The sequence below is a fragment of the Danio rerio genome, chromosome 25, assembly GCF_052040795.2.
Source record: "Danio rerio strain M-AB ecotype USA chromosome 25, GRCz13ab, whole genome shotgun sequence".
Taxonomy (NCBI): Eukaryota; Metazoa; Chordata; class Actinopteri; order Cypriniformes; family Danionidae; genus Danio; species Danio rerio.
This window is the reverse complement of record NC_141045.1, coordinates 31,868,287-31,896,185: the sequence shown is the minus strand read 5'-3', so window position 1 is coordinate 31,896,185 and position 27,899 is coordinate 31,868,287. Positions and strand designations below refer to the sequence as shown.

General features: G+C 39.0%; 3 protein-coding genes across 3 annotated transcripts in view; 2 read left to right on the top strand and 1 right to left on the bottom strand.

Annotated features, from left to right (window-relative positions):
• The window catches only part of LOC147830926 (uncharacterized), a 42,368-nt gene extending 28,990 nt beyond the window's left edge, over nucleotides 1-13,378 (top strand). The window contains exon 5 of the mRNA XM_087312490.1: nucleotides 12,574-13,378. The gene's annotated coding sequence lies outside the window, so the exon portion shown is untranslated. The remainder of the gene's footprint in view (nucleotides 1-12,573) is intronic.
• Nucleotides 1-27,899, top strand: part of parp6b (poly (ADP-ribose) polymerase family, member 6b) — a 549,184-nt gene that overhangs the window by 125,796 nt on the left and 395,489 nt on the right. The gene's annotated exons all lie outside the window — the stretch shown is intronic.
• The window catches only part of il17rel (interleukin 17 receptor E-like), a 29,931-nt gene continuing 15,341 nt past the window's right edge, over nucleotides 13,310-27,899 (bottom strand). Inside the window, exons 10-18 of the mRNA XM_087312472.1 lie at nucleotides 24,937-25,097; nucleotides 24,790-24,834; nucleotides 24,272-24,329; nucleotides 24,038-24,186; nucleotides 23,671-23,736; nucleotides 23,525-23,582; nucleotides 16,455-16,577; nucleotides 16,039-16,091; nucleotides 13,310-13,566 (exon numbers count right to left, since the gene is read on the bottom strand). Coding sequence (XP_087168598.1) covers nucleotides 13,558-13,566; nucleotides 16,039-16,091; nucleotides 16,455-16,577; nucleotides 23,525-23,582; nucleotides 23,671-23,736; nucleotides 24,038-24,186; nucleotides 24,272-24,329; nucleotides 24,790-24,834; nucleotides 24,937-25,097 — 722 coding nt within the window. The 3' untranslated portion in view covers nucleotides 13,310-13,557. The remainder of the gene's footprint in view (nucleotides 13,567-16,038; nucleotides 16,092-16,454; nucleotides 16,578-23,524; nucleotides 23,583-23,670; nucleotides 23,737-24,037; nucleotides 24,187-24,271; nucleotides 24,330-24,789; nucleotides 24,835-24,936; nucleotides 25,098-27,899) is intronic.

The window sequence follows — 27,899 nt, the reverse complement described above, 5'->3', positions numbered from 1 at the left end:
CACAGCAATGAAAATTAGGGCTGGTGGTTAACAGACACAGAGTGATTTACCAGGCATGGGTCAGAGGCAGGCAGCGTGATTCAGAGTCCGTGTAACAGGCTTTGGTCGAGGGCAGGCAGCGAGTATCACAGTCCGTGTAACAGGCTTAAGTCGTGGGCAGGCAGAAGGCAGAGCAGAGTCAGGAAACAGGCTGAAGTTGTAAACAGGAGATCAGGCAGGATAGAATGCTCAGTAATGCTGGCCGGGGCTAAACAAGACTTCGCAAAGACTGTGTGTGTGAGCTGCTTATAAAGGGTACGTGGGTCATTAACGGAATGAAGATCAGGTGTGCTGGATCAGAGTGAATGGATGACGTAATGTTTAAAAGTCTGGAGATGGTGGCCTCTGCTGGCCAGCGAGGGGAATGACTGGGACCGAGTCGGTGACAATATTTTATTATCTGCATGTGTGAAACTTATATTGTATTGTGCCCCTGCTGCTTTGTACTGCATCTTCTTTTCATGTTGCCTCTTGGCCAGGTCGTCATTGTAAATGAGACCTGGTTCTCAGTTGACTTACCTGGGTAAATAAAGGTTATTATATCCACGGTTGTTTCTTATTTTTCAGGCGTATAGTAATGTTTACTATGTATGTTAATAAATGCTTTAATAACTCAACTTCATGCAGTTTTGTGACCTAATCTTAAGTGAGAACTACATATGCTTTATAAATCCTTAATAAATGACAGTTTATACGTCTGACAACGTGCTTAATACAGTATCACGTGTGTATAATTCGACATTTATAATTAGACATTGTGTGCTGTCCACTTCTGCGCATGCAAGTCAGTTTAGGACTGTGATCTGTTCACACCGCAAATCTGATATTGGCCACATTTATAAGAGCACGTGTGAACAGCCATGCAAAAAAAATCAGATCTGAGAAAAAAATCTAATTTGAGCAATAAAGGCTGATTTATACTTCTGTGTCAAGCGCACGCGTATGCTACGGCGCAGCCTACACTTGACTCATACCCCTACGCCGTGGCTGTCGGCATCTGTCACAATGACGCATAACAAAAGCTCTGTGATTGGTCGGCTTGGTAGCACTGACGAGTGTGAGCCCGATGGAGCGATTGTTTACAAGTGTGGAGCCACGTGAAGGAGCTACGGATGGAAAGTTTTGTTTTGTGTTTACCTCATGGTTAAAGTTGTTGCACGTCTGCCAGTTCCTGCCTTAAAATGAGCGAGTTTGAACCACTTGTACATTAAGGAAGAGTTCAGAAAAACACCAGCGAAGAAACTTGACACAGAGAAACATAAACACCTCACTGTCCCCTAGCGTTTCGGAAGTGTTACTGCAGAACAACTGAAACAGCATGCAGAAGTATAAATGCACAGCTACGTGCGTTGCATGCGCCGTGCGTCACGCGATCACTTGATGCAGAAGTATAAACCAGGCTCAAGACTGTCAGTGTGAAAGTAGTCATTCTGTTGCTTTAGTTTGGCAAAAAATGTCATGTGAATTAACAATCAAACTCACATTATTAGCATTTAACATTGAATAAAGTACATAAGGTGTACCTAAGGTGATCACTGTCAGTTGTTCAGATACAAGAAATAGAAGCCGTTTCTAAAATATAAATTCCAGGTGTTGCTTAGGACTCTTTTTAATATGAAAATATTCTTTTTATCGCGTGCTGTTGCTTTTATTTAGAACACAAATTAAATCAGCTTTTAATCAGCGTTTAGGCTCAATAGTCAGGCACGCTCCTGTTGGTCTTCAATCTGGCAACCTGCGCTTGCGTGTGTTTTTATTAACCCAAGCTCATTCTGAAAACGTAATCTCGCGGATGTTTCTGGAGACCACGATTTACGTGGCCGGAGGTACGTATGGCTGCATTTCATTCAGAACACTACAGGGCGGTGTGACGACGCTCCTCTTCCCGCTCGCCGACTGACAGCTCACCTCCGTGTGGAGGGCTTTCCCGCTGCATCAAGTTTGTCCGGTTAGCTTGTCGTGTACGTCAGCGGAGCGGAGACCTGGAGGGGAGACGATAGCAATGACTGGGTTCGAGTCTGTGCAAGATCGGTTCCAGAAATCAGGTAAGACAAAAACAGAATCTAAAAAAAAAAAAGGGAACGAGTTCATAACAGGGCGAGAATGTGGTAAATTCTGAAAACGCGGTCAAAATCAGACGAGGGCTTTTCTTTTTCTGGACGGGTTTTGTAAATCGTTGCTTGGGTTTAGGGAAGGAGGAGGAAGAGGAGAAGGAGGAGGGTGGGTTGGCCGCCCAGTCGATCCTTCAGTCAGTCTGACAGACAGTCGCTCGACAGCGGACAGAACAGCTTTACAGAACAGTAAGGGCACAAACGATGCTCGCGAGATGCAAAAAATTGCCCACAGCAGCCTCTCGTGGATTCACGACAACAAAAAACTGCACAAATACATACCTCCCGGGACACATTTCGCGGTCTCCAGAAACGTCTGTGGGGCTACGTTTCCAGAATGAGCCTGAGCTGGTTTTAATACAGGAATGCAATACCTAGTTCAACCACTGAGAGCTCTATTTTGACGGTCCATGCGCAGAGCGCAAAACGCAGGGCGCAAACGCTTTCAGGGCGTGTCAGGACGCATTTTTGCTAATTTAAGGACGGGAAATCTGCCTTGCGCCAGGACGCATGGTATAAAAGGGTTGAGTTTATTTTCTTAATGAGTTATAGATGTGTTTTGAGAATAAACCAATTAGAGTCTCATCTCCCATTCCCTTTAAGACCCAGCTGCGTCGCGCCAAGAGCGCATTCGCTATTTACAGGGCGCAAAGTAAGTGTAAGTGGAAAAAATGAGCATTTCACAAGCAAACAGTTAACAGTTGACAGTTTTTTAACAGAAAACAGTTAAACAGAGCATCTACTGCGTGAGAATGAGAGATAATGGAACTACTTTCACTTTCGCTCTTGCATAGGGAAACCTTTACGCACAGACATCAATTAGCCAATAAATAATTAATTTCGTTTGTTAAGCGCAAAGATTTGTTTCAAAACTATTTCCAAATTCAGTTCTAATTTCTAGCAAACGAATAAATGAACAATAATGACCAAGAGTGGTCAAAATACTAAGTTATTTCCAAATACACCTGCCATGCCCCATATGGTCTAAAACCATACAGGTGGGCAAATCTAAGCTTGTTTTTAATAAAACAAATATAAATATGAATATAATAAATAATACTGCTAATAATAATAACATTATACAAAAGCAAATTGTTATGAATGAACTGAAGAAGACATAAAAGCAGTGATTTTTCATATTTATGTAGGCTAGAAAATAATATGTTTTGTAATATTTTAATCCTTTATATTTATATTATATATCTATTTTTATTATATCCTAAATATATCCTTAATATTTACATTTTTTTTCATATGTAAAGATATTTGCCTATTGCTCTCTTGTGCGTATTAAGCAGTGCGTAAGCGAGGCACTACTCTGCGCCGGAGTTTAGACCGGGTTAGTTTTGGTCTAATGAAAAATCTATTATAGTTTCTCAAAATAGCAACGCGCCAGCGGTCCGCCTCAGAACGCCTTCCTTTTTAGACCAGAACGCCTATGGGCGCACAAATGAGCGCTAATGCATTTGCTATTTAAACAGCGTAGCGCAACGCCTCAAAACCACTCTTCCGCCAAGCTGAAACTACCAAAAGGTCCTTGCGCCGCGTCTTGCGCCACACGGTGTATGATAGGGCCCTGAGTGTCAAACTTACATCCTGCACCTTTAAAGGGATAGTTCACCTAAAGATGAAAATTTTCTCATCATTTACTCTTGCTTCACTTGTTCCAGACTTGTTTATGTATCTCCTGTTGAACATGAAAGTATATATTTTGAAGAAAGCTGGAAACATCGATTTAAATAGTCTGCTGAGGATGTCAATGATTACAGGTTTTTAAGTAACACATAAAGGTTTTGAACCACTTGAGGGAGAGTAAATAGTTGTAAATATTCACATTTGGGTGAACTATCTTTTTAACTAATGGAACCTCATTGTTAAGTGTAACCCATGTTTCACTTGCACCAGCACAAATGGCTCCATTGTTAGTAAACATGCGCATTTAGTCCCAAAGGTTAAAGTCGACTCCACCTATCTATTTGTGCCTGTTTAGCTAGAGCATCTCTGCCTGGCAATGTCATTGTGAGCATGGCAGTGTCCACGATGGATTCCGTGCCCAGTGCCAGCAGACCATTATCACCATTAGACAAGGGCCTTGGTGTGCTGGTTTGTACTTGAGCGAGCTGGCTGGACTCCACGCAGAGGAAGATTCATTATAGATGGTCGCAGAGTGCTGAATGCAAGCCTGACCCCACTACCACCCCCACAGGGGTTTGTGCCCAGTGGACCATTATGATGTCCTTGGAGGCACCGGACCATGAATTTATGGGCTATGTTCTTCACTCTCTGTTTCCCAGTGTTCCATGTTGTTATTCGCTGCTATTTAGATGAAGCTAAAAAGTATCCGTTCCAAAAGACTTCAAACAGCAGCACTGAACTCATTAACTCTCCTGTCTGAAGACAAAAATGGCAGAGACAGGAATACCACGTCCTAAATATTTTTACAGGCTTTCCCCCCCCCCACGTCAACAGTAATTTGGAAGTCATTTTGACTTAATATGACACACTAAACAGTGTTGATTCTTATAAAGGTATGCGGCTACAATCACAGGCCATTTTATTAGGTACACACATTCAACTGCTTCACAACTCAACACATTCACACATGTTGACATGGTCAAGACAATTTGTTAAATTTCAAGTATTTAAATGGAAATGTGATTAAAAGGAATTGTTCACCCAAAATGAAAATTACTCTATTATTTACTCACTCTCAAAGCATCCTCTGTGTATATATGACATTGGCTATCTCATGCACATCCACAACTTTTTGATTTATTGGCTAATTTGTATGAATTTGTTTCCTATTTGTATCTCATTTCTACATTTTGGTATGATTTGCTCATCCCCCAATGACGGTTGGTTCATACACATTTTTACCACAAAAATTCCAGGATTTTTCCAGGAATTTTAAGTCAATTTTAATGACCTAATGTTTCATGTTAAATAATAAGAAAAACTATGCACGTTTAAATTTATTATAGCGTCTCATAAAACACGCAACAATCTCTTTAGCCTCAATTTATTTGTATATCTATGTAAAATAGATCATGCGTACACAGCACTAATGATGTGAGACCATGGGCCCTATCATACACCCGGCGCAATGCGGCGCAAGGCTTGGCGCAAGAGTCGTTTTGACGTTTTGCAGCATGCTGTTTAAATAGCAAATGCATTTGCGCTCATATGTGCGCCCATAGTCATTCTGGACAAAAAAGGAGGCGTGTTGAGGCGCATTGCTGGTGCGTTGCTATTTGGAGAAGCTGTAATAGACCAGAACAAAGCCGGTCTATAGTCCAGAGCAGAGTGTTAGTTGTGCGTCTCACTTACACATTGCTTAATACACACTGGATGTACAGCAATACTCAAATATATTTACAAATGAAAAAGAATTAAAGGATTACAATATTAAAAAAACATTATTTTCTAGCCTACATAAAACCATACTTTCATGTCTTCTTCATCTCAGAGGGCTTTTTTCAGTTTATTCATAACAATTTGCTTTTGTATAATGTTATTATTATTAGTAGTAGTATTTATTATTTGCAGTTTTATATTTGTGTTATTAAAAACAAGCTTAGATTTGTCCACCTGTCAGGTTTTAGACCATATGGGGCACAGCATGTGTATTTGGATATAACTCAGTTTTTTTAGCACACTTCGTTGTTATTGTTCATTTATACATTTGCTGGAAATTAGAACTGAATTTAGAAATAGTTGTGAAACAAATCTTTGCGCTTAACAAACTAAATTAATTATTTATAGGCTAATGGATGTCTGCATACAACAAGTTTCCCTATCTACGAGAGTGAAAGTGAAAGTACAGAATGAGGAGGTTTATCTCTCATCCTCATGCTGTAGATCAGGGCTATTCAATTAGTTTGTCACGGGGGCCGGTTCATGAAAAGCATCCCAAACGAAGGGCCGGAGAGGTACGACTTGCTATATAAGTGATAACAAAACTGCATATAAGAGCCCATACGCTGTATTTTTTCTCCTTAAGACACCTACGTTGGGTTTTTCTACATTAAAATGTGAATATGTTGTATTTTGAAACTACATAATATCAGTGCAGTGTATAGACTTTTTCTTTTTTACAAACATATTCAAATGTTGTATTTCAGAGCACAACAAAAGCAGTGCATTGCTGAAGTAAGCCTCTTCAACATTCAAACACATTCAGATGTTATTTTTCAAAATGCATTACAATCAGGGATGCAACAATTATAGATTTTGGTTGTAGGTATATATAGTCTGAAGGATAATCATGGGTTCACGGTTATCACGTCTAATGTAAATTAAAGCTTTATATGAGTTAAGTAGCTATTGTCATGACGGTAAGTGACCACCTGAGGGCGCTGTAGTTCAATAGGACTCAGAAGGAACTACAGCGTCCTAAAAAGACTACAACTCCATACTTACCACATACACTGATCTGCCATCACAGCTGTATCTGTTTTACCATTGATTATCTGGACTATATATTCTATCATTCCACCACTGTTGATCATCGCGTCGTTTGTCTTCCTTGTCTTTCTTGTCTCCAGTCCTAGTAAGTCTTGTATACCGAGTTTCTTGATCTTGTTCTTGTATTTTGCTATAGTCTAGTTCGTGTTAACCTGTCTTAGTTTCTTGTTATGTTTGTTTGTTTGTTACTTTGCTCTTTGATATTTTTGGATTTTTGTCACTGTTTTCTGCACGATATATCATTAAATTCTGCACTTGAATCCGCTATCTTTTGTTCTCGTTTTTGTTATTGTTTTGATCACGCTAAATGTGACAGCTATTTAGATTAACTGTTGCTGCCATCTGCGTTCATCCAAAAATAATCATTTTAATAATAAATGTATAACTTATCTTTTGTTTACATTGCACTGAAAGGCACACACAACTCTCATCGTGAGATGTTTTCTACTGCGTGCACCCGGAAAGACGCAAGCGCATTGCTTTGCTTATGTGCGCATATTGTCATATATTCTTACATTAGAAATAACAAACTTGCAAGCGGAAAGCATGTGATTTGGGAACGGCCGCTGCTTTAGTTAATCCGGTGTGCGTGCGTATTAGCCTCGGTGTACATACTTGGAACTTTAAACTAGCGCACAATTGGCAACTTGGCATAACTTGGTTTAGTTCCAGCAGTTTCATTTCATTCCGGGCAACAGAAATGCGATGTTGAGAAGCATTTACAATTAATTAACTGTGCCGAATTAAAGCGCAGCTAATAGTGAAATCGGCTAATCATTGCATGCCCTGCTCGCACCACTCGCTTATGGTGACTCGCGCTCGCTCTGCGCAGCTTCTGCAGCTCGTGCTGTATTGAACAGGCGTATGTTACTTCATAACTATAGCGGCCATTTTTCCACTTAACTAAATAAATTTTTTGTCTTGGTTGCACTATTTGGAGGGCCAGAACAAATTGCCTTGGGGGCTGGGTTCGGCGACACAACTGACTCTTAAAGAGAATGGGAGATGAGATTCTGATTGGTTTATTCTCAAAACACACCAATAACTCATTAAGAAAATAAGCTCAACCCTGTTAAACCATGCGCCATGGCGCAAAGCGGATTTTTCCGTCCTTAAAACAACAAAAGTGGATTCCGACACACCCTCATTGCTTTTGCGCCCTGCACTTTGCACTTTGCTCATGGATCATCAAAATAGAGTCTCATGTTTTTCACAGAGAAAAGAAAATAATTAAACAATTAACCTCCATTCCAGTATACAGATATTTATCTTAATAGTTTGTTAAACTAGTAATAGTAGGTAAAACGCATTCACAAGATCAAGCTTGGTGAATTCTTACCTGCAATATCCCATCAGGTGATTGCGTTAGACTAATAGAAGACATTTTAAAATAAGAAATGTAGAATATGGAGCAATCCCTCACTTTTCTTAATGTCTAATCATATTGTTTAATACTACCCCTTTTCGCAGCACCATATGACAGAATTTCCCAAGCACAAGATCTTGTTTGACTCAGCTTAAGTCGCTTTGGACAAAAACGTTTTCTAAATGACCAAATGTAAAAGTAATTTCCATGACTTCTCCAAAACCTTGTGGGTTTTTCTGTTTTTTCAAAACTTTTCCAGGCCTGGAAAATGCTATGTCAAAATTCCAGGTTTTCCATGACCAGATGAACCCTGTAGATTTTTATATAAAATGGTACAAATTAGCTACTAAACTGACTAAACATAAAATAGTTGTATTTGGTATTTAAGTCAGATGGTTGTCTTCACCTTTGCTCCTTCGTCTTCTCACCTTCTTCCATGGATGTTCCTTATGAGTCTTCGAGTCCTTCATACTGATCAAGGGAAGTGATTATACTTATCAGGAGTCTCATGTACGAAGACTTGCATTGAAATCATACTAAAACATTGCGTTCGTACAAAGCTGTAAATGTGCGTACGCAGTAAAAAATTCAGATGTATGAAACACTCCGGACACCGAATCACACATATATTCTCTTTGTACATCCTAATAATTGTGAAACTAAGCGCATGAGCACAAAACCCCTCCCTGCCCCCTCCCCCGTATGAATATGCTAATTACTATACTTTGGCAAAACCCAACGAAAAAGCAACGGCAAAAGCAAGCAAAAAGAGAAACTTTGAACAGAATGTGATTTAGAGGTGCTGCTTTCGGAGGTAGACCGGGGAAAATTATGTTATTTGCAAGTTTTTCCTGCAGAATTAATAACAAAAGAAAAAAAGAGAGTGGGAGAGTTTAGCTGATGCAGTTAACACAGTTGGGTCTGAACACTGCACTGAGTGGATTAAAAAAGAAATAGTGCGATGTAAAGGTGTAAAATTTTGTAGTGTCTTTAACAGCGTGAGTGGCGTAAACTCGGTTCGAATCCAGCATCTGATGAACTCATTCTTCTTTTTTCCCCCCGCTACATATCAGAGTTTGCCTATACTCTTCATCACGAGGAGGACAAGTAGGAATCATTAATAAGTCTGTGCATCTTATTTTATTTGCACATTTATTGAATGGAAATGTTTCTGAGTCACGTATGCAAATTCATCTTCAGATGGCGCCTTTATAGCAATGTGTGTGCAGTAGATTGCTCCGATTACATTGGGAAAACCGGCGACCGCTGCAAATTGCGCTTTAATGTTTGGTTGGTCAACTGCATGGTATAGAAACCTTATATAACTGCTAGACATGCGGATGAACCTTCTCATACAGCTGCCATTGCACGGCTCAAAGACACTTTGTATTGTGCAATTTAACATGACTGTGTCATGACTGTCAGTGACCACCTGAGGGCGCTGTAGTTCAATGGACACTTAGTGAAACTACAGCGCCCAAAAAGACTACGTTTTCATACATTCTTTCGTGCACACACCCGGTCTGTCATCTACACTGATTTCAACCACAGCTGTCTCCAATCTCCGTTGATGACCTGGACTATATATTCAACCATTCCACCTCTGTTTGTTACTGCGTCGTTTGTCTATCTTGTTAGCTCTGGTATGTTGTTCTTGATCTCGCTCTTGTATCTTGCTTAAGTCTAGTTCGTGTTTAATCTGTTTTAGTTTCTTGTTTTGTTGTTTGTATGTTATTTTGTTACTTTGCACTTTGGATTTTGTTCAATGTTACCGCACTATTAATATTAAATCTGCATTTGGATCCACACCCTTTTTGTTCCTGTTTTTGTTCTGTTTTTTTTATCACGCATAACGTGACAGACTGCCTCTAGGTGTCGCCAATAGAAATAGAACAGACACACAAGAAATGTGCGTACACCAGAGATGAAGTTGGAGTGGACCTGCGCACATTCCCACGTTCATTTCATTGTTAGTAAATCCAAACATGAGCGTGAAACCTGGCGTACGCAAAGTGAACGTTCCATTGTAACAGCAGCGCCCAGCAACAGCCCCGGATTCCGCCATTTTGGAGTGAAAGTGTTCGGCCGTCCATTGGATCTCATTACTGTCGCGATGGCAAGCAGCTGCTTTGTTTTTTATTCATTTATTCAAAAAGCGCATTAAAGCTGAGATACAACCTGAAATACGATAATACAACACGTATTATCACGAACATCAGCACTTTTAATAGTTTATTTTACAGACTTATAATATGCATGTTGTTCTATTAGGGCTCTATTTTGACGGTCCATGTGCAGAGCACAAAACGCAGGGCGCAAATGCTTTCAGGGCGTGTCAGGACGCGTTTTTGCTAATTTAAGGACGGGAAATCTGCCTTGCGCCGCGGCGCATGGTCTAAAAGGGTTGAGTTTATTTTCTTAATGAGTTATAGGTGTGTTTTGAGAATAAACCAATTAGAATCTCATCTCCCATTCCCTTTAAGAGTCAGCTGCATCGCGCCAAGAGCGCATTTGCTATTTACAGGACGCAAAGTAAGTCTAGAAAAAAAAGAGCATTTCACAAGCTAACAGTTAACAGTTTTTTAAAAAACTTAAACAGAGCATCTACTGCGTGAGAATGAGAGATAATAGATCACTTTCACTTTCGCTCTTGGATAGAGAAACCTTTACGCACAGACATCATTTAGTCTATAAATAAATACTTTTGTTTGTTAAGCGCAAATATTCGTTTCAAAACTATTTCCAAATTCAGTTCTAATTTCCAGCAAACGAATAAATGAATAATATTAGCAAAATGTGCTTAAAAACCTGAGTTATATCCTAAAACACATGCTGTGCCCCATATGGTCTAAAACCTGACAGGTGGGCAAATCTAAGCTTGTTTTTAATAAAACAAATATAAATATGGATATAATAAATAATACTGCTAATAATAATAACATTAAACAAAAGCAAATTGTTATGAATGAACTTAAAAAGCCTCCCGAGATGAAGACATAAAAGCAGAGGTTTTTCATATTTATGTAGGCTAGAAAATAATATGTTTTGTAATATTTTAATCCTTTATATTTATATTCTATATCTATTCTTATTATATACTATAGATATATCCTTAATATTTAAAATTTTTCATATGTAAAGATATTTGCCTACTGCTCTCTTGTGTGTATTAAGCAGTGTGTAAGCGAGGCGCAACTCTGTGCCGGAGTTTAGACCGGGTTAGTTTTGGTCTAATGAAAAATCTATTATAGTTTCTCAAAATAGCAACGCACCAGCGGTCCGCCTCAGAACGCCTTCCTTTTTAGACTAGAACGCCTATGGGCGCACAAATGAGCGCTAATGCATTTGCTATTTAAACAGCGTAGCGCAACGCCTCAAAACGACTCTTGCGCCAAGCTGAAACTACCAAAAGACTACTGCGCCACACTGCGCCGGGTGTATGATAGGGCCCTTAGAGTTTTCATTCCAAAATGGCCGCCGCGCCCTCTAGTGGCTGTTTCCCAAATTACACCAGAGTGTCGCCTCTTGGTCATTCTAAGCTCTTTGATGGTGACCTTGAGTGTCATGAAAGGCGCCTTTAAATAAAATCCATTATTATTAGTTATTACTGGAGAAATTCTGTGACTTTACGTTATGGATGGTGCACCGGGTCATCCCACCGTTAATAGCGAGACCACTCAATGTATGATGCTCAGCGAGTAAATAAATATAATAAATAATACAAAGGCCTATGCTCAAAGACATAATGTAATGCTGTACAGTAACATGTCATTTGTTTGCTTCCGTTGTCTCCATTTTGATCATGTCTTGATGATGTGATGGTGCTTCATCTGAATGATTCTGATTTGACTTTCATCTTCCTGCTGATCTGGGTGGATGTTTGATTCAGGGGACGTTCTGGGGGCGAAGTTAGCAAGCTGTGCTGCAAGGCTATTGGCCTGACAATGGAAACCTGACATGATTTGGGCCTCACTACTCAAGCTCCCAGCCTATTGCCCCGGCCCAGTAAAAACCCTGGCTTAGCCACTTCCAGGCTGGTTTCCAGCCATTTCCAGCCTGGTCTTAGCTGGTCAGGCTGGGAGATGACCAGCTAAAACCAGCTTGACCAGCCTAGCCAAGCTGGGAGTCCAGCCAAAACCAGCTATATCCAGCTTAAACCAGGCTGGTCAAGCTGGTTTTAGCTGAATTCGGCTGGTAATTTTCCAGCCTGACCAGCTAAGACCAGGCTGGAAATGGCTGGAAACCAGCCTGGAAATGGCCAAAACTCCTCTAAAACCAGACTGGTCAACCAGCTAAAACCAGCCAACCAGCCTAGGCTGGTTTAAGCTGGACTTTTCAGCAGGGTTACAATGGTATTATACTCTCTGCATCGGGATTTATAGGTTCGAAGACCAACAGATGGCATGAGTCTGCAATAATAAAACTGACCCATCCAAAAGGTTAGAGGACAAGGCTGGTGGCTATTGACCCCAACCAAAGAGGTCACAAGCGGTCACTGGCTGCTAAAGTGGAAGTACCTAAACATACGACAACTCAGCAATTGCTTTTGTCTCCGTTTGCTTTTTCACCGCTTTATCCCTTTATCCCAAACAGGTTTTGGAGGCAAAGCACAACCAGTCGAACATTCTGTAAGGGAGGTACAGAAAAGGTAGCGCTCTGGACTGTATGGAAAGTATCAACATTTTTCACTCCCCACTGAAGCCTCGCAGACAGCAGGTGGAGTCTGGAGGCAGCGATGAGGTCATCGAGGCCAACAATTTTCACATGGGTTTGTTTTACAGAGTTTACCCCAGTCAGAGCTCCCTAGCGTTAGCTCCCACACACCAAACAGTTAGCTAAACCCTGTGAACTCTCCAAAAAAAATTGACCACAGAACACAATCACAGCCTAAGATTTCCCCAAATTTGTATTTATCCTACATCTATGATTGAACTCTATTGTTTGGGCTTTACTCTATCGTTCAGGAATGTTTTCATCAGCAAACCCTTGAGCCGATTCCACCCCTCCCATCGGCACTGAGCCGAATCATCCAGGAATGTCATATAGTATCTTTGCATCCTTAGGATCAGAAAAAAGTGTGTCATTTAGTACGACGGTGGACACCGGCGACAACATACTCGGTCGCAAAACAGCAATGAACCGACGCACAGGGTTACACAAGCGCCTGTAAGCTGACCACCCATTTGTGACCTAGATTTAAGCCTTACGTGAGAGAAATATCAACATGGGAAGGAAAAACTCATCCACACTGCTGACACAGACATTCATTTGTGTGCGACACCGCCCTCTGGTGTACAAAACTGATCACATACGTTTGCAAAGCAAGAAAAACGACTGAAAATATTTATTGTCAAATAAATTCAGCATTATTTTGGCTTACATTAAAAAAAATCAGTGTATTTACAAATGTTTTGTTTTTTGCTAATGGTATGAACTCACCTGCTGCATGATTCAAAACAGACAATACATATATATTTACATATAATAATTCAGTCCTTACATCAAAGGATTTTTAAGAAATGTATGTTTTTCGAGAACTGTCCCACAATTCGCATCTCCACTTGCTGTGCAGACGTGTCACTGATTCTGTTAAAAGGAACATAAGAAATTTGTTTATATTTTTTAATTACATTCATAACTAATACAATTATGTCGTATTTCTAACAGAAAGTGAGTCATGTTTGCTTTTCATGCATTATGCTATGTGGTTTCCAAAGTGTTGTAATACAGTCATGAAATAGTTAATAAGGTCTCTTTTTTCTTCTTTTTTTTATATTTCCTAAATGATGTTTAACAGAGCAAGGACATTTTCACAGTATGTCTGAAAATATATATTTTTTTGTTTTGGAGAAAGTCTTATTTGTTTTATTTTGGCTAGAATGTAAGCGGTTTTTATTTTTAAAACACCATTTTAGAGACAAAATTATTAGCCCCTTTAAGCTATATATTTTTTTCTCGATAGTCTACAGAACAAATCACTGTTATACAACAACTTGCCTAATTACCCTAACCTGCCTAGTTAACCTAATTAACCTGGTTAAGCCTTTGAATGTTACTTTAGGCTGTATAGAAGTATCTAGTCAAATATTATTTACTGTCATCATGGCAAAGATAAAATAAATCAGGTATTAGAAATGAGCTATTAAAACTATTATGTTTAGAAATGTTGAAAAAATCTTATCTCTCTAAGAAATTGGGGGGGAAAATAATCGGGGGGCTTAAAATTCACGGGGGCAAATAATTCTGACTTCAACTGTATATAACATCCAAGTTAATAATTGAATTTCACATATGTATATGTCACTTGCAGCATATAATTTGAAACATTGCAAAAATGCCACTTGTATATTTTCAAATATCTAAATATGTTCATTTATTTATTATATTCAATATATAGTTTAATCTAATATATTAGGGGTGTATTATTAGGGGTGTTTTCACATGAAGATTAATCCAAAATCCTCACATTATTTAAATCACATGTATGAAGCGTTAAAGCTTTCCTGTAGGTTATTCAGGATGGGGTGGGTTTCATTCATGTTTTCTCTTACTACTTGTTTGGCCTGCATCAATGCATTCAGTGTAAGCTGCACGATTAATCCTTAAAAGTTTGGGATCTCAACACCCATGCAATATAAATTATAAATGATGGTGATTTGGATATGTTTATTGATCATTTGAATCGCTGTATTTAAATCTGAAAGAGAGTCTTTAGTCATTGAGTTAGTTATGAAGTTAAAAACACAGTTGAACCTTAATAACAAAGTCAATAACACAGAAGCACTGGAATAACAGTTTATATTTTAGATAAAACCACTGATGTTTATATTAAAGATTAAAATCACTGTCATATGCTTAAAAGTGAAATTTGTAGGCAGCAATTACATTATTTGACCAAATGGTGGCGACAACCAGCTATAAAAAATGTGCCACCGAATAATTTTTTTTTAAAATGATTCATTTAGCAATGAAGCTTTATGAGTGAATAACTGAATCATTTATTGAAAATGCGACTAAAAATAAATATTTTTAGGTTTTATGCATTTAGCATTATTAGCAACAGTAGTAGTACCAGTGAAATTTTCAAAGTATTAAATATGTTACTATTTATTTTTTATTCAGCTGATTATTTCTTCATTTTATTTTTAATGAAATTACAGGTTCTAAGTTTTGTTTGTTGAAACCAAAAGTGTCTAGCAGTATTGCTTTTGTAAGAAATGGAAAACAAATAACATTTGTCTCCTCACTTTTTGGCTGAAAAAAATGGCCCAATCCGTGACTAAAAAGCACTAAAGTGATCCGAACCGTAGGTTTTGTGATCCGTCACACCCCTAATATGTACAGTTGAGGTCAGAATTATTAGCCCCTCTGAATTATTAGCCCCCGTTTATTTTTTTCCATTTAACGGAGGGCAGATTTTTTCAACACATTTCTAAACATTTTAGTTTTAATAACTCATCTCTTATAACTGATTGATTTTATCTTTGCCATGATGACAATAAATAATATTTGACTAGATATTTTTCAAGACACTTCTTACAGCTTAAAGTGACCTTTAAAGGCTTAACTAGGTTAATTAAGCTGACTAGGTCAGGGTAATTAGGCAAGTTATTGCATAACTATGGTTTGTTCTGTAGATTATTGAAAAAACATATAGCTTAAAGGGGCTAATAATTTTGACCTTAAAATGGTTTTAATTTTTTTTTTTAAACTGCTCTTATTCTAGCCAAAATAAAACAAATAAGACTTACCGTGAAAATGTCCTTGCTCTGTTAAACATAATTTGGGCAATTTTTAAAAATTAATAATAATAAAATAAAAGGGGGGATAATAATTCTGACTTCAACTGTATATATATATATATATATATATATATATATATATATATATATATATATATATATATATATATATATATATATATATATATATAAAGGTTTCCATATGTGTTACTAGGGGTTGATTTGTAAACTTGAGGACATTTATTTTCATTTGTGAATTGCAGTAAGTATATAGAGCTCAGCTTACACCACGAATCATGTGATTGTAAAAACCTACCATCCCCTGACACCTGAGTTTTTTCCAAAGTCTTCCTTTCTTCTCGTCTCCATCTAAAGAATAAGAAGTCAAAATAAACCACAAGATATTTCCTGGAAAAACTGACAGCCACAACCTGTATATCAGTGATTTTCATCTCTTTTATCGCAATACGTCCACACCCGATTCCTTTCTTAAGTGTATATGCAGGTTTGGAACTGGTAGTACCACTATTACTTATGCCTGAGGTTTACATTTGTCATTTGAATTACTAAATCATTACTTTTAAATGAGTTATTAAAACGAATTGTTCTATATGTAATGGTTTATATACCATCTTTCTTTTCCAACACAATGTTTATAACTCCATGAACCATAAAATCTCACTATTTTCCTTTAGGCTAGCTAAAGGTGTGGCAAACCACAGTAACCTTTACCTTTTATCGTCAATCTACCAAACAAGACAACTGCCAGAATCACAGTCAGAAAAATGACAGCAGGAAGTAAGATCATCTCAATGTCCTCAGAGTGATCACTGTCCGGGTCATGGCACCAGTTTGCTGTGTGATTAAACAAAAAAGTGCACATCCTTAATAGAGCTTATAGTCTTAGTGAAATTAAAGAGAAACATACCAAGTGATACTGTTATATTAGCTTTTTTTTTTTTGCAGTAAATTCTTACATTGCTACATTTTCACTGCTTTAACTCTACACAGAATGAGGTACTTTTTATTACTGCATGAAGTTCTGTATTTTTTTCAACGCATGTTATTATGGCCACAACTTTTTAATAAAGTTAAGATCATTTTTTGGTTTGTTAAAAAAAAAGCATGTAGCATTCAGTGTTTCAAACCTTTAGCTTTCCTGCACTTTGTACTTTGTACCATTTTAAGTGATGCTATATTTACAACCCCAAATAAGAAAAACAATTGGAACAGTGTGAGAAATGCAAATAAAAAAGAAAGCAGTGTTTTCCAAATCAACTTTGACTTGTATTTCGTTGCAGGCAATATGAACACAAAATATCTCATGTTTTATCTGGTCAACTTCATTTAATTTGCAAATATACATCCTTTCCTGTCATTCAAACCTGCGACACATTCCAAAAAAAGTTGGGACAGGATTAGTTTAGGGCTAGTAATCAGGTAAATTAGTTAAATGATGTTAAATAATGATGTGATTTGAAACAGGTGATTATAATCATGATTTGGTACAAAAGCAGCATCCAAGGAAGGTCTAATCCTTTAGGAGCAAAGATGGGCTGAGGATCGCCAGTTTACCAACAAATACGTGAGAAAATGATTGAAATGTTTAAAAACTGTTGTTCCTCAAAGAAAGACAGAAAGACATTTGGATATTTCACCTGCAACAGTGCATAACATGATAAAAGATTCAAAGAATCTGGGGGAATTACAATGCTTATTGCGTAAAGGACAAAGGTGCAAGCCTAAGCTAAACAACATTGATCTCCAATGCCTCAGGAGACACTCCATCAAGAATCGTCATTCATCTATAAGCGATATCACTATGAGCTTAGGACTACTTTGCCAAATCTTTGTCAAGTACACAATATGTAGCTACTTGGCAAAGGTAACTTGCAAGTTTAAAGAGATTTTGGAAGGACGCCGATTTCAACAAACCACATTCTGCACACCTTACAAACACAGGTACTTGACTGGCATGTCTGCAGTCCTGACTTGTCTCCAACAGAGAATCTGTGCTGCGTTTTGAAGTGCAAAATGTGACAGCTAAGACCCTGTACTGTTGCCCGCCTTTAGGACTTGTTTGCAGGAAGAATGAGACAAAATTACACCTGAAACACTTGATCACTTGGTGTCATCAGTCCCTAAATGTCTTTTATGTGTTGTGAAATATCATGCCAACATCATAGAGTGGTAAATGCTTTACTGTTTCAACTTTTTTGAAACGTGTTTCAAGAACCAAAATTGGAAAACGTGTTTTTTTGAGGGGGAAAAAATAAAGAATAGATATCATGAAGAACACACTAAATATTGCTGTTGTATTATCATGAATGAAATACAAGTCAAAATAAATTTAGAAACCACTTTTTTCTTTTTTATTCATGTTTTCCATACTTTCTTATTTCTGTAACTCGTGTTGGTCTTTAGATGTAAACTTTACAGTTCTCACCCCAGGCAGTCTCGTGGGTTCTTTGGCTTAGTTGCAAGGAGGACACACGGAGCTCAATCGGCAGGTATTAACCCTTGATATATTAAACATCATAGGTCAGCCATAACAGATAAACTCGTGCGGTTTCTCTCTGTCTCCGTCTCCTCCGCGATCTCACTCACGGGTCTCTGATCCCGCGATACTATTCCCGAACTTATTTAAAGGTACAGAACATTAGTTTCACTTTAAATATCACTCCCTACATTTCCATACTGCCCTAAAACTTTCTGATTTGGGCTTGTAAATATACAAAAAAAAATGTCCAAAAACTGTTACTTTTACAGTTACACTACGTTTTCATTAACATAGCACTTAGCTGTTTTTAAAATAGTGTAGCCTTTTAGCAAAAAGCTGAAACACTGCAAATCATTCATTCATTCATTTTCTTTTCGGCTTAGTCCCTTTATTAACCTGGCTTTGCCACTGCAAAATGAACTGCCAACTCATCCAGCATATGTTTTACGCAGCCCATGCCCTTCCAGCCACAACCCAAGACTGGGAAACATCCATAAACTCTTGCATTCACACATATGCTACAGCCAATTTAGTTTACACAATTCACCAATATCGCATATGTTTGGACTGTGGTGGAAACCGGAGCACCTAAAGAAAATTCAAAACACTACAAATCACTAGATCAAATGTTTCACCATTTTAGCAACGTTTGTCTGGATACTTTTTGTTTCAGTCAGATTGAAATAGCTGTGATTGTTTACACTCCTTGAGCTCACAGTGCAAAAAAAATGTGAAACAGACATCCAGTCCCTAATCATGACAACTTGGAAAAGCAATCATTTCTGACACTGTTTTGATCATCAACAGCAGTATTTCAGTGTGCAATATGCCATTTAGCAATCTCTGTCACTGCACATGCTCAAAATTTCCAATCAAGTTAAGTCTCGATCAGATTTGAAAAGGTCAAAGGTGCAGTAGGTGATTGTCTTCAGAAACATTTTTTGTTGTGCTGGTTGAAAGTCTTACAGTAAATGATCTAAATGTGTTTATATGTATTTTTATATTCTGGGTAAAGCATAAAACTAAAAAATGTTCATCCAATTAAATAGAGTCGGACCGAGATCTCCCATTATTCCGATAAGCAGGTCAGACTGTCTGTCAGCATATGTAAATTCGGACTTCTGCGCATCTGTTCACGCAGATCCACCATTAGCCCGTGCCCGTCTGCATCACAAACGCATGCGCGCAACCGAGCTGCAGGTCGCTCGCCGATGCCGAGTCGGAGCCAGAGGCGCCGAAGGACAGACGAGCTCGGGCCGATTACTGTAAAGCCAGGCGCGAGTATAATTTACCCTTAAAGTGGCCGCGCGGTTACAAGACGGACCGGGAGAAATCAAAAGCTGAATTGAAACTTTTAAAAACCTGAATCAATATTGGAGTTACTTTAGCACGCTGGAGGAAGGACGACACCATGGCTGAAGTATTACTGTTAGACAGGTAAAGTTGTTTTAAAACTTAGTCAGGCTAAGCTTATGTTAGAGTGTGTTGTTTTATGAATGACTTGTATGAACAAACGTGTTGTTCAGCCACTGAAATCTCCCAGTGAAAGATTGATGTGATTATTCTCAGTTTCATAAGGTTCTTTGACAGCATCTATAATGTAGATTTATATTTAGTTTAACAACAAAACATCAGTAAATAGCGCTATTCCGCCTAACCTGCTTTATTGAGCTGAAGCTGCTTTTATATTCACATTGGGTCATTTTTGAACAATGACAGCCTTCCTATACTGTTTACCATGCTACTCTGAATATTCGCTCTGAAATAGCATGTAAGTGTGGCAAAGTAATAAATGTAATTCCTGCATGGCGCTGGCACTAACTAACTGGCCAATGACCTGAACTAGTGGGTTGTCTGTCTGCTGTTGTGACGCGGTGCTCGCGATTTCAGGGGGTGTGACTTTGAATCACAGTCCCTCCCTGCCGTCCAAAGATAATATGATAAGCGGTTAGCATTTTGGCAGATCACCTACTGCACCTTTAAATCAACATCTACTGTCCAAAATTGAACCAGATTTGGCCAATTTATTCCGATTATTGCACTCCACTATATTTTTTTTGGATTGGACTATGTCCAATTACAAGCAGATTGCTTGGGTTCATGTTGTTTTATATCCCCAGTATAGCTGATTTAGAAGCTGCTGCAGCTACATGACAATTTTATCAAATATTAGCTTGACTGCAGTTCAACTACTGTATCTCACTGTCTCTGATGAATGAGATCATTAATGCCTGGTTTGTGTGGTGACAGTACATTAAGCAGGACATGCAAATGCCCTCCTACCATTCATTGACCTTGAATAGCAACTTATTCTGGCCACTTAATCTATGAAAAATATTTATGTGGAAGCTGAACAGCATCACTGTGTTCACAGCAGTTTATGCTGTCATTATTGATCTTACAGATATTCTAATAGTCCTATATCTTTCAATTCTACATGTTTTAATTCTTTAAAGAGTCTAGCTTTAATTCTGTGCACTCACAATAACAACAAAACATTGCATTTAGCAAAATAATTAAACGGGAAACTCGCAGCTGGCTGCCCATGAGCCATTGCATGCCATCTGGATACATAGGAGTTCAAGACCATCCACCGAGGGGAAACCAGTGCTCCTGCCAGGCATCGCGAGTGAGGGTCAGCTGAATGAGGGTCAAGCAGTAGTGTGTTTTGGGACTGGACTCAACTATTTTTTTATTTTATTTCTTTTCGTAGCCAGCAGGGCAGCCATGGCCTAATGGTTTAAGTTGGACTTGTGATCCACAAGGTTGCAGGTTTGAGTCCCGGCACCAATTGTAGGTAGGTAGGCAGGCTTGGGTACTGAAGCCCTATTATAACCGTTACCTGTGTAACCAATACGCAACAGACCAAATCAGCATATAAAATTCGGTGCCTAATTTCAGTGTCACTGCTGCTGCAACAAGGACGTAAGCAGCATCAAGGGGTGCATCAAAGGCACAGATAGATGTGTGTTGTATCACACTATCTCTAAACATTTAATTCTAAACAACTTTGAGGAATATGACACTGTCATTGATGGAGAGGCGAGGGTGGCTGACCGCCAACTAAGGAGTGGGGTGCACTTTCATTCGTTTTTGAGCGGCATTCAAGAGAAAAAAAAGGAGCATTGTGTGTTATAGCACACACAGTTAGGTGCATACATATTTGGACATTGATACAATTTTAGCAGTTTTGGCTCTATACACCAACATAATATATTTGAAATGAAACACTGAAAATGTGCCTCCCACTTTTTATGGTTCCAAAAGTAATTGGACAATTGGCTTCTAAGCTGTTCCATGGCTAAATGTGTGTTATTCCCTCATTATCCCAATTATAATGAGCAGATAAAAGGTCCAGAGTTCATTTTAAGTGTGCTATTTGCATTTGGAATCTGTTACTATCAACTCTCAAGATGAGATCCAAAGAGCTGTCACTATCAGTCAAGCAACCAATCATTAGGCTGAAAAAAAACATCAAAGAGACTGCAAAAAGTAGGCGTGGCCAAAACAACGGTTTCGAACATTCTTGAAAAGAAAAAATGCACCAGTGAGCTCAACAACACTAAATGACCTGGATGACCACAGAAACAACTGTGCTGGACGACAAAAGAATTCTTTCCCTGGTGAAGAAAACACCCTTCACAACAGTTGGACAGATCAAAAACACTCTCCAGTAGGTAGGTGTATATGTGTCAGAGTCAACAATCAAGAGAGGACTACACCAGAGTGGATATAAAGGGTTCACCACAAGATGTAAACCATTGGTGAGCCTCAAAAACAAGATTAATGCCAAATAAGTGTTGTAAAAAAGCCTTCAAAGTTCTGGAACAGCATTCTATGGACAGATGAGATCAAGATCAACCAGAGTGATGGGAAGAGAAGAGTATGGAGAAGGATCATGATTCCTTGCAGTAAAGCATGGTGGTAGTAGTGACATGGTATGGGCATGTATGGCTGTCAGTGGAACTGGTTCTTTTGTATTTATTGATGATGTTACTGTTTACAAAAAGCAGCAGGATGAATTCTGAAGTGTTTCAGGCAATATTTCCAGCTTAAGCCAAGTGCTTTAGAACTCATTGGTCCGCACTACAGTGCAGATGAAGAATGACCCAATGCATATTGCAAAAGCAACCAAAGAGTTTTTGAAGGAAAAGAAGATAAATGTTATGTAATGGCCAAGTCAATCACCTGATCTGAATCTGATTGAGCACGCATTTCACTTGCTGAAGACAAAGCTAAATAGAAAATGCTCAAGAATAAGCAGGAACTGAAGACAGTCACAGCAGAAATCGAGACTCATCAGACCAGGCAATGTTTTTTTAACCTTCTATGGTCCAATTTTTGGTGTAGTTTGTTTAGTCTGTGCAAATTGTAGCCTCAGTTTCCTGTTCTTAGCTGACAGGAGTGGCTCCCAGTGTGGTCATCTGCTGCTGTAGCCAATCGCCTCAAGGTTGGACGTGTTGTGCACTCAGAGATGCTCTTCTGCATACCTCGGTTGTAACGAGTGGTAATTGAGTTACTGTTGCCTTTCTCAAACCAGTCTGGCCATTCTCCTCTGACCTCTGGTATCAGTATCAATATTTTCTCTTTTTCAGACCATTCTCTGTAAACCCTAGAGATGGTTTTGCGTATAAATCCCAGTAGATCAGCAGTTTCTGAAATACACAGACCAGCCTGTCTGGCACCAACAACCATGCCACGTTCAAAGTCATTTAAATCACCTTACTTCCCCATTCTGATGATCAGTTTGAACTGCAGCAGATCATCTTGACCATGTCTACATGCCTAAATGCATTAAGTTGCTGCCACCTGATTGGCTGATTAGAAATTTGAGTTAACAAGCAGTTGGACAGATGTACCTAATAAAGTGACCGGTGAATGTAAATGAACTGAATAAGCTAAATTGCTTACAATGCATAAGTGTGTGTGTGTATGTGAATGAGAGAGTGTATGGATGTTTCCAAGTGCTAGGCTGCAGCTGGAAGGGCATCCGTCGCATAAAACAGATGCCAGAGTAATTGGTGGTTCCTTAAGCTCTGGCAACCCCTGATAATCAGGGACTAAGCCGAAGGACAGTGAGTGAATGGTTTAGTAATAAAGATTTAATTATTCGACTAAAGACAACATTTTTTAGCCCTAACAATTGCTATATTGTGCCTACAATGTAGTTACCAAATTGTATAGCTTGTGATGTACTGTAGTTACATCTGTAGCAACAGTAGCTGTTTATAGTTCATAGTTAAGCTTAAAATTATAAGTAGCTTTAACTTGTAGCCTCCACAAAACACCACTATATACTTACGACACTGCAAGTCGCATTGAAGTACAGGGACTGAAAAGAGTACATCCACCCTCTGGACCTTTTAAGAAAACATGAAAATTGACAATGAAATAAATCCAACACGATTTATCAAGCAATGTTATTGTCACACTCCTTTGTTGCCTTACCTGGATGCAAACACACACTTTGCACGCACTTTCAGACAAGTTGAAAACTGTGGGCTTCGTTTTGTCCTAGAAAACAAATAAGTGCTGCCGTGACATCAAACAAGCTTAAACAAGACTGCCCTTGAGTTTTCCTTAGAACAGACCCTTTTCTATGCAGTGTCAGCAGGTACAAAGCAGGTGAAAAGTTTTTACTTTGACAAGGGAATTGCTATCAGCGAATGCCTTAAGGCATGCTTTAAAAAGATGAATAAGACAGCACAGAGAAACAAAATAATAGGAATAAAAAACATCTGTATGACATCATGTACATTTGCTTTGAAGCTTTCATAACACCAACATGTTGGTAATCCTGCTCAAGGCTCCTTACCACAGAAAGAGTTTTCAAGTTGCTTCCTTCAATTGATTTGCATTGAGAAGGTTTCATCTCACAGATGGAAACGGAGAAGTTGGCTTTCACCCACGCTGATATCTCTGCCCATTGCTGACCATCTTTAAATGCCATCTTTGCTGTCCAGACTTGTCAAATAAAAGGATATTTAGCCTTCATACATCACGTAACGCAAACAAACTGCTGGTTAAAGCTGTATTGTTACTTACTTACCTGAGAAATTCCCTTCGGAAAAAGGACATCTAATCCATGTTCCCACTTCAGTAGTAAACTACAAAAAAGGCTTACATTACAATCCAACACAAAAGTTTATTTTCTGTCACAGAAATATAATTATTCTTAATTTATTTATCAATAATTCACAATTATTCATAATTTATATGAAAGAAAATAACATTTAAAATCATTTTGTTTCTTGTCTAAACAACTCCAAAATTTCCAACCTCTAACAAACACAGTCACATATTGAAAAACTAATGCAGGTAACATAAAATCAGAACCGTTGCCTGTCCAATCTTGAATTCTTTGCTTGCTTTCTAAGTTAGTTATTTTTTTAATGCATGTTGGTGAACTGAACAGCCAATCAGAGTCTCCCGCAGGCGGTGGCGTATCAGATGCAACCAAATCTACCAAAAAACCTCCAACTGGGACTGACTAGTGCTGTCAATGTTTTCCATAACGATAAATTTTCATTTACAGATGAAAGTAAATATGCCGTAAAAACATCCCACCTTCGTGCAAAGTGCAGGGTGTGGATCCACAGAGGAGAATACCACCTGAGGTAAAAACAGATAATTATGAAAGACTTCCTACAATCATCAGGTATGACTTCAGGTGTGATAAAAAAGGAACAAAGGATTAAATAACAGATAACGTACTTTTTGTCCATCTGAATGAAATGCCTCTCCAATGTCTCGGCAGCTTTTGCTTCCATCGGCATGACACAGAGACACTAGCACTTTGACAGGACACAGCGGCTCCCATATCAACTCACCCTTACGGAGGTCATAGGTTATGCCTGACCACAGCTCTTCGAAATCTGTTTAGAAATTATATATTGGCAATTACAAAAAATCAAAACCATATTCAAAGTGATTTAAAGGAACATAAACAACACATGCTCACTCTGAAAATGTATATATGTTTCTGGAGATCACATATTATGTAGCCAGAAGTACGTATGGCGGCACTTCATTTTTAAAATGAACACTACGGGTTGGTATGATGCTGTTTCTTTTCACGCTTACATCAGTATGGACGGCTTTCCAACTATTACCAGTTTGTCCAGTAAGCTTGCTATGTACTTCGGTGGACGTGAGACACAAAAAGTAGACGAAGTTTGAGTCCGGAACGGTTCCAGAAAGCAGGTAAGAAAAAAACATAATCCAAAAAATAAAATAAACAAGTAAATAACAGGGCTGTCGCCTCACTGCAAGAAGGTCACTGGTTCGAGACTCGGCTGGGTCAGTTGGCGTTTCTGTGTGGAGTTTGCATGTTCTCCTCACATTCGCGTGGGTTTCCTTAGGGTGCTCCGGTTTCCCCCACAGTCCAAAGACATGTAGTACAGGTGAATTGGGTAGGCTAAATTGTCCGTAGTGCGTGAATGAGTGTGTATTGATGTTTCCCAGTGATGGGTTGCAGCTGGAAGGGCATCTGATGCGGAAAAACGTGCTTTATAAGTACGCAGTTCATTCCGCTGTGGCGACCCCGGATTAATAAAGGGACCAAGCCAAAAAGAAAATGAACGAATGAATGAATAACAGGGTGAGAATGTGGGAAATGTGGGAATAGTGGGTTTATGCGAGAACAGCAGGCGTGAATAGCACTCACGAAAAAAAATTTGAGATCTTAAAAAGCGTACACAACGGCCTGTGGTGGATTCACAAAAACAAAAACTGAAAAAAAAATTGTAGCTCCTGGGACATATTTGGCGTTTTCCAGAAATGTATATTGAGGTACGTTTTCAGAATGAGTCTGGGATGGATATACAGATTAATCATCTAAAGGTCAACATTTCAAGTTTCTGGAGACCACGAAATCATACCTGCCAACATTCCGATCATAAAATCCGGTTATTTTATCCGGTGGTGCACACAAAGTGAAGAGTGGGGGTGGGGCGAGGTGGTAGGTGTTTGCGCTTGACCGTGCGCACAAAGTGAAGAGCGGGGAGAAGGTGACCACGCAGCAAGGAGCGGGTATGGAGCTAGCCGAACTGTACCAAAAAGCTGAGGAGCAGGTTGGGCGGGGGGTTGGGGGATGAAGGGATTCCGGGAGTTTTCCGGGAGGCAGAACAATAGGGGAGAAGGGCGGTAGATGGGTCTATAGAAGAAGTTTCCTGGGGAAACCGGGACTGTTGGCAGGTGTGCACGAAATACGTCTCAGGATGTACGTAATTTTACAGTTTTTGTTTTCGCAAATCCATGAGAGTGCGATATGTGCGTTTTTTTGTATCTCGAACGTCTCTCGAGAGTGCCGTTCACGCCGGCGCTGTTCTCGCGTAAATCCCCCAAGAGGCCGCTGTCGAACAAGACAGTCTGTTTGACTGACTGAATGATTGACTGGCCAACCGGCCAATCGACTGACCCACCCTCCTACTTACTTCCCTTAACCCAACCAACAATTTACAAAAGCCTTTCAGAAAAAGAAAAGCCTTAGTCTGATTTTTACAACGTTTTCGGATTTTACCACATTCTCACCCTGTTATTCACTTGGGAACTTTATTTTTTTAAATCTGTTGTCTCACCTAATTTCTGAAACCGCTCTTCCCCGGGACTCGAACCTGTTCGTCGTCATCATCGTGTTCAGCTCCTCTCAGCGTCTCAAGTCCGCCGATATACACGACGAACTGGTTGTGGTGGGAAAGCCCTCCACACGGAGGTAAGCAGTCAGCCGGTGAGCGCGAAGAGGAACGGCGTCATACTGCCTAGCATTCGCTTAAAAAAACAAATGCAGCAATACGTACCTTCGGCTACATGATTTGCAGTCTCCAGACACGTCCACGGGACTACGTTTTCAGGAGTCTGGGTTGTTTAAAGTCACCAAAACAATCCTTTCTGTACTTATTTAATCATCTTTTTCATTTTTTTAAAAGTGTTTCCCCCTCACAAGTAAATGTTTAGTTCACAAAAAAGCAAAATACAGTTATTAATTAATAGACAAATCTCAAGAACATAAATGAAGATATTTTAGATTAAATCTGAGAGCTCTTTCTTCCATTTACAGCAATGGTCTTAAGATGTTCAGACAAGGAACTGAAAACATTGACTGCACTAACAATGTGATTATTTCCAATAATCAGTGTAAGGGTTTGATCGCAATATAACATGGTAGGAGCAAATCTCTTTATCCCGTTTGCATGCAATTTCCATTATTCATATTATTGCCTCAGAATTTTCTTACCGCTATAATTCACATGGCTCACTGCACAGCACAAATGATAGACTTGTAGGTGACAAGAGAGTGGGTGTTACTGACCGCAGTTTTAATTTATGTCCATCTAATGCAAAGCACTTTGTATGGTTGCATTCCGTGCTTTTTAGAAATGCCACTTCAGCTGGGTTTGTCATTGCTGCCATCGCATATTTCTCACTGTGTGTGCATGACGAAATAGGCATGGCAGAGACTTGCATTTAACAGAACGGGGTATAAACAGAAGTATGCAGAGGGACTTTTCATTTTCAGTAACCTGGGTCAAGTGCTTCCGATGACCTGTATGTAGTTATAAAATCGGCGCGTTTAAGGGTTGTTTTCCTTGAAAATTAAAGATCCCCACTGCCTGATTGATATACAATATAACGGGGGTCTCAGAATATGCAAGAAGCACCGCATTAAATTACATTTT